This window comes from Poecilia formosa, unplaced genomic scaffold (genome assembly GCF_000485575.1).
Source record: "Poecilia formosa unplaced genomic scaffold, Poecilia_formosa-5.1.2 Scaffold52, whole genome shotgun sequence".
NCBI lineage: Eukaryota > Metazoa > Chordata > Actinopteri > Cyprinodontiformes > Poeciliidae > Poecilia > Poecilia formosa.
Window position 1 is genome coordinate 1,214,856 of NW_006799991.1, and position 11,551 is coordinate 1,226,406.

Below are 11,551 nucleotides of genomic sequence, written 5' to 3' on the forward strand. Positions count from 1 at the left end.
ACAGGGTGTGAGGGACGTGTGTGTCTTTATCTTATCTTCTCAATGAATGCAGGTACAATCCAGATATCTGTTTCCAGCTACATGTTTATTAAACCCCCTTCTTTGTCTGATCTGTGCTACATCGCTGCAGAACAGAGGATGGGGTGTGTGTGTAGAAGTGTGTGTGTGTGTTTTGGGGCGACTGGAGTGAGGATGGGGCCAAAGGGGTGAGGAATAATAGAACGGGCCTCGTCTCAGGGGAGATGGAGGCTGTGACTGTGCAATCATTACAGGCATAGATCTATCAGCATGCTGATGCCCTGAGCTCCTCTGTCCCTCGTCCTCCTTCTCGCATATACACACCCCCCTCCTCATATCTTGTCCTTGCTTCTCAGTGCCCCACAGTTCCCAGTACTCTCTCTCAGCCCTCCCCCAGTGATGAGGCTGTAATCAGCCTTGATTAATTTGGCACCATTACAACCATATGAAGGGTTTTTAGAACAAAAATGACTATTTTTTATTATCTTAATGCAGGATATCTCTTAGGAAGTACAGGATTTACTAGATATTTCAGTCTGCAGTTCACTGGACTGTATGTTGCCATAAGAGCTCCTATATTCTTTATTAATAGAAACCACTCATAAAATGTATTAGTAGAACAAACTGCTGCAGTTGTAACATGCAGTAGTGTTTATTCAGCAAATGAAAACCTGACCATACAAGCACAGCAGGATTAGCCTCAAGACATCAACGCAGAGTGGAAATACGTTCAAAATCCTCCTGATCAATACATACTTTGATTGGCACGGTCAGTTTTTTCTGAGGGTGTGTGTGGTTTTTCTCTCAGACTGTAAATGGGGAGCAGCGTACAGTCACCGGCTGAATGTCAGAGGAGGCCTGCGGGGTTAATGGAAAAAGTCGAGCAGGGTTGTATCATTTTACAAACGTGGTCAATAGCTGCAGCTCCTGCCAAAGCCGTATCCCAAATAACATTCCCATAGACACAGTTCCTGGCTGCCCGCGCATTACTCCACTGATTAGCAACACAAATAAAACATGAACACCAACACAAACCGTGACTCACCACAGCATCCTGTGCAGGGCCGATAAGGCAGTCTGGAGGATTTATTCCTTTGTGTCTCCAATTATTCAGAGCTTTTTTTCCCCCCCATCTTAAGGTTTCTCCAGAAATACTTCTCACTAATTATTGAATTATTTTGTCTTCCCGTTGGAGCAGCTTCAGCTGAGTGTGACATACGAGCTAAAGCTCGCTTTAGTAAGGTCGTCCAAGTCGTTTTTTTTCTGAAATGCACCGACCGTTTTCCATTTCAGCAGTTCTGTGCTTGTCCTCTCCTCACCTGCTGTCTTTCCTGCTCTGGTTTGTCTCCAGTTTCGTGTTTTCACTGCACCGTTTCATCGGGTGGAATTTGCAGACTTCTGGCTGGCAGATCAGCTCAACTCTCTGGTGGTTGTACTCATGGACTTCGAGTATCTCATCTGCTTCTACATCTTTGAGCTGCAGTGGAGCAACAGCAAGGGGTTGTTTCCGCCAGGTGAGGTGTTGATTCAGATTGGCCCGCAGCTAAAAGGTTGCTGCGCTGAATTTTGGCTCGAACCTTTCAGTGACTCTCAAAGCTGTGTTAACCTGTGATTCAGGTTAACCTGCCCACTGACTGGTGTATTCCTCTCAACATTTGTTCTTAGATATGTATATATGTTTTGTCCTTCACCTTGAATTTGTGAGTCAGATCTTTAATTTTTATGAACTCTTCTTATAAGAGCTGCAGTTTAAACTCTGGATGTTCAGCGTTTATTTTTGTCATTCTTGGAAATATTTGCGGAAACGCCCACTTTGGGTAAATTAATATATCAGGGGCTCACATCATTTCTACAATAAAATATGGTCTTTACATTTAAGCAACCTCAGCTTAAAACGAGGAAACGATCTTGCGTGAAAAACCGGATTCATGTTTAAAAAAGGAGCACTTTCTTTCTTTTTGTTTAGTGGGTGAGAGAATTGATCCTACAGAGAATCGAAATCTGTATCTAGATGAAGCGTATCACTGTGATGCCTGTAGGTGTGAGTGTGAGTGTGAATTGTTGTCTGTCACTTTGTGTGATCCCGTTCATTGATGGGAATCCACTGTTCACCCTGAGACGCTCCTCCTCATCTTTAAGCCTTCTAAGTGACAATTGAGCGTTTTCAGTGCCTTGCAAATGTATTCACGCCGCTTTAACTTTTAAAGGCGCACTGTCGCATGACAACGTGTGAGTGAGCTGGGTGTAAGGTGTTCAGACTTTTTGACATAAAATATGACAGACATGCTGCTAATTGGTGCCCTCTGCTTCCGTCCTGCTAGTTAACTCAGAGCTAATGGCTTGTAAATGTTTGGCGGCACACAGGTCAATGTCTGACCCTCATAATGAAGACCGTTTCTGTCCCCTCTTGCTGTATTGTATTCTAGATTCCAGTGACCACGTCTGCCACAGCTACTGGTACGGCCTGCGCGCCATCATCCAGTGTCTGCCCGCCTGGCTTCGTTTCATCCAGTGCTTGAGGCGTTACCGTGACACCAAGAGGGCCTTCCCACACCTGGTCAACGCCGGCAAATACTCCACCACCTTCTTTGTTGTCACCTTCGCAGCTCTCTATGCCACCCACCAGGGTAAGACTCGGGACAGACGACGCACTAAGGCAGGGAGATGTCCGTTTTATGACTCATCTCTTCCCGTACTCGATTTGATTTGTGCTGAGCAGACATGATAACACATCGGTTCCCAAACGCGTTGCTTGCTGTAAATCCCTGTTTTGAATCATTGCAGACACACTGAAGAGAGATGTAAGACTTTCTGAAGCTTTAAATCAGCAGTACCGATGTGCTGCTGTGTTAGAGGGGCATGTCAACACACAAGTCTTTGAGTCTTTTGTGTGCGTGCGTGTGTGTGCTCGGGAAGCAGAGGTGACCTTGAGTGCAATTGCTGGAAGCCGGCGTCGGTTTCCTACTCTGTGCCCAGAGCTTTATAATGCAACAGGAGAGGTTTGTCAAGCCGAGCTGCGGATAAACAAGATTCTGCTCCCACAATGTGGTTTCACTCTCAGGGCAAGAGGTTAGAGAGACCAGAGATGTACTTTGGACAACAAATACAGAGAAGAAGATGAAAAGAGAAACATTGCATTTCAAAATCTTTTGGCAGGAGCATAAAAACCATGAAGAAGAAGTTGCATCAATAGTCCGGTCACTCTCTGGCTGACAGCCTTACAATTAGCCTGACATTATTCTTATTGGTAAGACATGCCACAGAGAAGCTTGTTTTCAAAAGAGGAAAAAAATAAATCATAATTATTAGGTCAGTCTCCATCAAAGACTTGGAGATTTGTCCCCTCTGCCACGTTCAAAGCAATCATTTCACCCGACACGTATTTAATCTCTGGCATTTTCCCTGCAAACAGATTTATTTTTCTGCAAAATGCCAGCTGTGGAACCTAATCTGCAGCCTTTCAAAAATGCTAAATGTTATGTCTCGCTCTGACTTTATTCCTTTGCGGTAAAAACTTGAATCAATACATTTGCTTCTCATGCTGACCGCCGGTCGTATTGAATGAACCCAAGCTGAGAGTCTGAGGCAGACAAATCCCTCTTTTTAAACCCACTGCTCGGTAGGAAAGACGTCCATTAAACCATATCCTTCTTCCTCCTCCGGTCTGAAGCCTGTGCGCTCTTCCATTAATGGCCTCTCTTCATGTGTTATTCTCTGTGAAGCTGTCTTTCATCCTGCATGTAATGGAGACTAAGGCCGAGTGTTGGTTAAGTAGAGGAGGAGGTTGGAATCTCACATGGATGATGATGGTTAAGGAAATTGCCTGTTGTTGAGATATTTTAAGAATCGTGTGCAGCAGCAGCTCCTCTGGATTTTAAAGCTTGTTTAAGGGATCAATTCAAGCAGCAGAATCAAAAATATTCTGCATCTATACTCTAAAAACTCTTCCAGCAGCGCTTCCTCTACGCTGGCGCCAAGTCCTCCTGCATCACTCTGCAGCGCCGGTAGAGCCGGTGGCCTCTCAGTGTCATGTTCTCACCACCGGGTCCAGCTGTAAGAGGTGCCTCAGATGCCAGTCATTATCTGGCAGATGTCCCGGTGTCTCGTGTCACCTTTGCTGCTATCCTGATCACAGCCGGCAGGTTTACGTGTTTCCTCGCTGTCAGACCGACCCCTCCCCCCCAATGATTCGTGTAAGTCAGAGCCCACATTTAGATCTGGGAAAGCAGGAAGAGAAAAATACATCATGATGCCAATAAATCATGGAGCACTCTGCTGCGGAGCGGAGTTTAATTAATTGACCAACGACACCGTTTACAGATCTGAAGCTGCAGAATTAGAAAGGTGTGTTAATTATGCATATATCACTACAAGATGCTCTGTCTGTGTTGGAACAGAAACGATTCACATGCTGCCCAGAAGCCTGAGCATATTTCCTTTAGAGAGTCCCTCGCTTCACTGCTACGAGTGACTGACTGGACTCCATCATGAAGCTGTAATCTCAGCAGGTTCTTGTTGCATTAATGACGATTCTGGATCCTCTGGGTTCTGCTGGCATCCCAAATCGTGCTGAACATCGTTGGAGGCCTCACACTGAAGCAGAAACATTATTTGGATCGATACAGGATCAGATTTATGCCAAGCTGATTTATGACCTTTCTCATTGCAGGGACATTACAAGCTAATGCTAATTTGAATGTTTGGGAATTATTCAGAAACGATCACTGAAAGCATGTAGTTTACTGTTCTGGGGTGTTTTATTTTTGGTGAGCTCGGGTGCCATAAATAAGATGTAGCAACCTACACAGCACTTTACACAATTACTGGAAGATAAATTGTGAAGATGCTTAAAATGCTTTAAGATAAATATGTAGTCTTGTGCTGAAGCATCTAGAAACATCCCAGCTTTAAATTTCAGAGAAACATTTCGGAATAGTAATGATGAGAAATTGTTTGCAGTTTAGTTGCTCAAAAAACCTCCTAAGGTTGCTGCGGGCTAACTGTAGCATCGACCAACATCTTTGGTTCACCATGTCTCCATTATTTAAAAGCTTTTGTTTACTTCTTCACTGGGGATGCCAGTAATTATTGAGGGCTTCATAGACTACATGTCTCTGTCTGGGAAATCTACAGCATATTCCCAAAAACCAGGCCTGCTGCTCTCTGTGAAGAGTACAGCTTAGCTTGGTTTGCTGGATTGGAGTATAAAAATCTCAGAACTGTCAGCTTTTGTAACTTAATTTCATCTGCTGACCTCTTGTTTGCTATCCGGAGGAATTGCTGCACTCACACCTTTACTGATAAAGATGTTTAGTCTCTGACTGCCTCCCTGAACTCCGATTCGCCAAAAGCAATCATTGCATGTCTGGGTTCAGATTCAGGCTGAAGGTCGGACGGAAGTGTCTCTCTTGTGCGGGCGAACTGCATCAGAAATGTTGTGAAAGGTGGAAATAAAGTGTGGTTAGATGAAACAGATTGAAGCACATTAACTGAATCAGAAAGACAAATTCAGGAAAAATGAAATGCCTTATTCTGAAGCCAAAACCTCACTCAGCCTCCAAATTTAATCACAATAAATATTTTTAAAATGAGATGAATTTGGTTACCTTATGTTTTTGCCAGAGGACGATTCTGTGTTATTAGCCATAATTTCACCTCTGACAGCTCAGAAAGACAAAAGGTCGAAGCAGCTTTGCAGGAAGAGTCTTTAAGCCAGGAGCTGAAAAATTTCCATTATCCATTAGTTCCCAAGACGGCCCTCCATTCCTGATAGCTTGACTTGAAATAACAGGATTAGGACAGGTGTATTATCAGTGTCTGCATGCCGACTCTCAGTAGAGTATTTACAAAACGAGAAGCTCTTCAAACTGCAGTGCGGCTGTTCTAGCCCGACCACTTTAAGCCCAAACTGCTTTAAAAACGAGCTTTTGCACCTTGTTGAAGAACCGTGTTCCCATGGGAACAGATGAGATATCGTTGTAACAGCAGTGACTGACTCTTCTTGTTTTAAATTTATTTCGGTGGGATGCTGGATAAAATGAGTTCCAGCTAAATCGCTGTATCGGCCCAGGCTCCCGCGAACAATCTCTGCTCTGTGTTTGAGGACTGAATGTGCGTGACAGGAACCAGTGACCAGCGTTTGCCCTAACTGAGCATCCAATCAATGTCCATCTCACCATTTTAACCTCCTAATGGCTGAGCGGCCTGGTGAAAAACGGCTTCGGCCTCCGCAAACACCGAGGGGTTAAATACCTCTAACACACTGAGGAAATCACCAGTAGATATTCTCCGCTGAGGGGTCTATTGTGGAGGACTAAGTTTAATCTACATCTGGGAGACGTGTGTGTGGCCGTAGGGACTACTTCCATCCCATTGCTCAGCAGACGGCACAACGGAGGCAGCAGTTAACGGAGCGGTGCTGCAGTAATTCTCCGTTAGAGACGTCGCCGCTCTAATCCCCGGCGTCTTGTTGGCTGGTAGCGGGAAGAAAACGGTGACGATGACAAATTGGAGGGAGCCTGGTCTCCGTCTGGAAGCCGGTGTGAGTCACAGTGAAAGGCCACAGGGCGCTGATTTATATAACAGCACCTGCTGAGCAACAAGCAGATCACATCCACAGTTCGTCCGTGTAAAGCACGGCGGTGCCGCTGAGGACGGCTAATTACAAACGCTCCCATTATACGCAGCAGACATCTGTAAACCGATTTGACGATCTCTAGGCAAACCGAAGGCACCACAGTGGTCTAATTGTTACCATTACAACCCAAATGTAAAATGTTGCACATGATGAATCCTTTCCTTAATTTCCATTCTGATTAATATTTTTCGAAGAGCAGTTTTGTTTGCAGTGACATCATAATCTATTTTATTTACTGTTTCTGTTGTGAGTGTTTTTTTTTTTTTTTTTATTGTTTTTGGTTGTTGTGTTTTATTGGATGTCTAAAAGGTCTTCCAGTTCCAGTGAGGACTGTTCTGTATAAATTTAAAGTGTATTAGTCTTTGAGAGGACAAACTTATTATCTCGTTATCAATTTATTACTTGAAGATGGTCTCAAAACAACATTATTACTATTTGTTGCAATAATTTCTGGGACAAGTTTGGCCCAGCAACATTTGTTATAGTGACAGGCAATACTCTAGAGCTGTGATCTCAGCAACTGATTTTAGGATGCTTAGCAGAGTTAGTTATGAATAACAAACAAAATCACCAACTGATGGAGGTGGATGGTATTTATCCTTTAGATTTTTTCACAGGTTAGTTTATATCAGTTCTTGCTGATAAAACTAACTGAATAAGAGGCCAATTGAACCTGGGAATGGAAAAAAAAATATAAGAGAGTGTCAAATCTTTGATAATTTACTCATTTTAAGTTTGACATCATAATCATTTTCGTTGTCAGGACATGGAATAACCATCCTAATAGAATAGAATAGGATATTCCTATTAAGGTTCATGGCCATATGTGAATACATGAATACAAATAAAACTTTTGTATGAAAGTTTTAGGATTTGGTATTTTGACAGGCTCTGAAGTGACATACTGATTATTTATTCTTAAAAATATGTATATTTCAGGATTACTTTTTCACAACATAACAGAATTAGAAGGTGAACAATTAATCGCAGTGAAATATAATATTGCTCTTTGTAAAGCGCTTTACATTTGGTAAAACGCCACAAATTAATTGCCATATTTGCCTTGTGCCTCGATAAGAACGCTTTGCTAGAGCAGTGGTAATATGTGGAAGATCCCCAGTAGAAATAGGAAATGCAGGAATTAAGTTAATTTGAGTTTTTATTCTGAGTATATGCTCCCCTACGCATCCGTGGATTTTTGGTGATGGATATTTGTTGGTGATTGAAAGCAGACAAATCAACTGAATCTTTATGCAAATGATAAAAATAAATCCCAACTTGGGGGCGGAGGGGGGGGAATGAAAGGGTTAAAAGCATGTGCTTCAGGTCATCTATCATAACCGTCACTGCTGTCGAACTCATGACTGTAGAGCTCCCCCTTGTGGACATTACATTGAAACATTTTTTTTTATGTCAATTTATCATTTGACATCAGTTGACTTTTTTGTGTGTGTGTGGTTATTTCAGAACAAGGACACACGGACGCAGACATGTTTCTGTACCTTCTGATCGTGTTCTCCACCATCAGCTCCCTCTACACTCTGACCTGGGATCTGATTATGGACTGGGGTCTGTTTGATCGTGGAGCTGGAGAAAACACTTTCCTGAGAGAAGAAATCGTTTACCCGCACAAGGTAAAGTCACAGTGACGTCGAGTCCTTTGTAAGACACAGAAACACCCAGAACTTCTGAACCTATCAATCAGTAAGTTTAACTGTGTAAATATTGGGTCTGTGTGATCTCTGCATCTCTCGCTAAAGAGACAGCGCTCCCCTGCAAAAGAAAAATCAAGTCTATATATCTTTTACTTAGTACTACCCCCACTCTTCCACACAGTACGCCAGAGTGAACACAACAACCACAGAAAAGAGACATTTAACCAAAAAAAAAAAAAAAAGAGTAAAATGCATCTTCATTGGAATCTGGGAAGGACGTGGCTTTAATTTATGAATTCAAAAAGCTTTACTGCTTATCAACATGAATATGATGAATCTTTGGTGAAGGCAACACCTTAATTGTTTAATTTTCCCCTGTATTTATAACCTCAGTTTTTAAACTCTTACTATTTAGATCTTTCTGTAAAGCACTTTGAATTGTCTTGTACTTGAAATGTGCAACAGAGATAAATTTGACTGCCTCGCCCATAAGGAGCACCCACTGAGCCATGCTCTCTGTCGGTCCAGGCCTACTACTACTTTGCCATCGTGGAGGACGTGCTTCTGCGTTTTGCCTGGACGATCCAGATCTCGCTTTCTACAATGACCGAGCCTCACTCTGTGGGCAACATCGTAGCCACCATCCTGGCTCCTCTGGAAGTCTTCAGGTGAGTCTAAAGTACATTTCCTCCTCACGTTGCTAAACTTTCCTTGTGCTCCAAACAGACTCGGAGCCCCCCCGAATGACTCGTCCTCCCCTCCTTTCCTTTCCAAAAGGCGCTTCGTGTGGAACTTCTTCCGTCTTGAGAATGAGCATCTGAATAACTGCGGCGAGTTTCGAGCGGTGCGAGACATCTCGGTGGCGCCGCTCAACGCCGACGACCAGACGGTCCTGGAGCAGATGATGGACCAGGAAGACGGCGTCAGGAACCGCTCAGGCAAGTCCTGGAAGAGGAGCCACAGCCTGTCCATGCGACGCCCCCAGCTGTCCTCCTCACAGTAAGTAACCACCGACTGACGCATGCGGGACACTTTCAGGTCCCACATACTGGTCGCATATATTTGGAAGTGTGAACAACCACGGCAAAAAAATCTGATTTGACAAAACAATCGGAATTGGGTCACTTGAGGCTGCAGTGTGAACGTAGCCTAAGTGGTTTATAAGTGTTGAGGAAGAAATAATGTATATGAAGTAACCTGAAATAAGCCGTTATGTAAATATTAGTTCAGTAACAGCAAAAAGATTAACATAAAAGATGTGAATAATAAATAAGTGTATCTGATTTTCTGTTTTTCTTTAGCTCAAAGAAGGACACAAAGGTGCTGATTGAAGATACGGATGACGAGGCCTTCAGCTGAGTGCGCTCCAACATCTAAAACACATACACACACACACACCATGCTATACTTATAAGGACCCGCCTTTCTTTTCCTCCTTCATAGTGTAACGTGTTGGTTTAAACATCAGCGTAATCGCTTCAATGAATAAGAAAGCTCCTCACCTTAACAGAAATTACCTCATCTTCATAATCGCTCAGTGTCTAGAGTTGGTCCTTAAAAGTATAGAAAACACAAAGTACAATCCAGAGACACACAAACACGAAGAGAAACCCGCTAAAGCACAAGCAACTCGTTCATCTCGGTGCTGTTGAGGAGAGAGCCGACGCCACAATCACACTGATGTCAAAGAAACCTTCTTCACTTAACCTGCAGAAAGCAGACCACACTGCCTGGGATGATTCACTGCTTTTATCGACAATGACTTCTTTACTATATGTTTGGGGCTTTTGTTTGCTTTTCTTTTTTTACGTTGAGATGTTTTGGGGTTTTGTTGAGTTTCTCTTCAGGACGCGCTGCAGACGACTGTTCACACGCCTTTCTAACACCTCCAGGATCAACAGGGAGACGACGAAGCCAATAAAAGACTAAACCCAGGAATCTAAGGAAGGACTGAACACCATATCTAACAAATCAACTGGTTTCAACTTGTTGATTTTTTTTTATACTCCTTTTGTTGTGTGTTGTTGTTTTTTTTTCTTTAGCTGTAGTGAACGATAGCAACCCTTGAAGCACTTGCAGGAAAAGTGCGTTTACAACATAAAACGTGAAAAAGGTTCCTTGAGAAATATGAAAGATGTTTAGATTCAAACACTTATCTTTGACGTTTCTTTGTTATATACGTGTATTACTACTATAGATGTTTATACTAATCGACTGTTGATGTTTTTTTAATAGCGTTAAATGTGCCACGTCTTTTCTTAGAAACACAAAGCCCTGAGGTACTCCCCGACTTAATTAGAGGATTTTAAATCTCTGATGTTATCTTAAAGTGCTCTTTTACACTGACTTCAGCTAAGGTGCATGGTCGCAATTAACACTGGTTACCAAAGTTTTCTTCCTTATGAATGTGATTCAAATGAGGATCAATCTGTTCATCATGTCTGCCTGATCGAGTCGAACGATACCAGAGCCGGAGTTTCGTTTACCTGCTGCACTCTGCTTCATTTTGTAGTCAGCCTGTGGCTTGTTGGAAACACGAGTGGACATTTAATCCTACAAAAAGGTCTTTATATAGGTTCATCTCGGTGAATTAGAATATCACAAGAAAGTTTATTTAGTTCAGTAATTCACAACATTAAACTGATGTAGATTCAAACTCTGTTTGGTCCACAGCAAACAGAAGAGTGGACCAGCCAATCTCCAGTATTTACCACAAATACTTAGCTGGGTCTCTTTTCACATGAGTTACTGCATCAGTGCGGCGTGGCACGGAGGAGATCAGCCTGTGGTTCTGCTGAGGTCTTCAGGAAGTTGAATTAAGAGACTCCAACTTGTTTGTATTGTCTTTGGTATCTCGTCTTCCACTAGATAATAAATAGCTTCTCCATTAGGTTCGGTTTTGCTGGCCAGTCGTGGTTAGTCATGACTGGCCAGCTCATTGATGAGCTTAGGCTCATCAACGTAGCTTAAGCTCATCAATGAGCAGAAGCTCATCAATGTAGCTTAAGCTCATCAATGAGCAGAAGCTCATCAATGTAGCATATGCTCATCAATGAGCATAAGCTCGTCAATGTAGGTATTGATATCTTAGATACCTTTGGCACTGTGGAAATTAAATCAGCATCTCGAGAAAGATTGAAACATGATTTGATCTAAAGTTTTCTGGTAAATGGTTGAGTTCTGTGCAGCTCGACTTGGTTTTATTTGAACTTTGAACAGCAGTCCTTTATTTTTCTCTTTA

At 42.7% G+C, this 11,551-nt stretch overlaps 1 protein-coding gene across 1 annotated transcript in view; it reads left to right on the plus strand.

Annotated features, from left to right (window-relative positions):
- Positions 1–11,036, plus strand: part of xpr1a (xenotropic and polytropic retrovirus receptor 1a) — a 61,570-nt gene extending 50,534 nt beyond the window's left edge. The window contains exons 10-15 of the mRNA XM_007552691.2: positions 1,370–1,532; positions 2,445–2,645; positions 8,123–8,289; positions 8,839–8,978; positions 9,088–9,309; positions 9,612–11,036. Of these exons, the coding sequence (XP_007552753.1) occupies positions 1,370–1,532; positions 2,445–2,645; positions 8,123–8,289; positions 8,839–8,978; positions 9,088–9,309; positions 9,612–9,669 (951 nt within the window). The 3' untranslated portion in view covers positions 9,670–11,036. The remainder of the gene's footprint in view (positions 1–1,369; positions 1,533–2,444; positions 2,646–8,122; positions 8,290–8,838; positions 8,979–9,087; positions 9,310–9,611) is intronic.
- Positions 11,037–11,551: the final 515 nt, after the last annotated feature.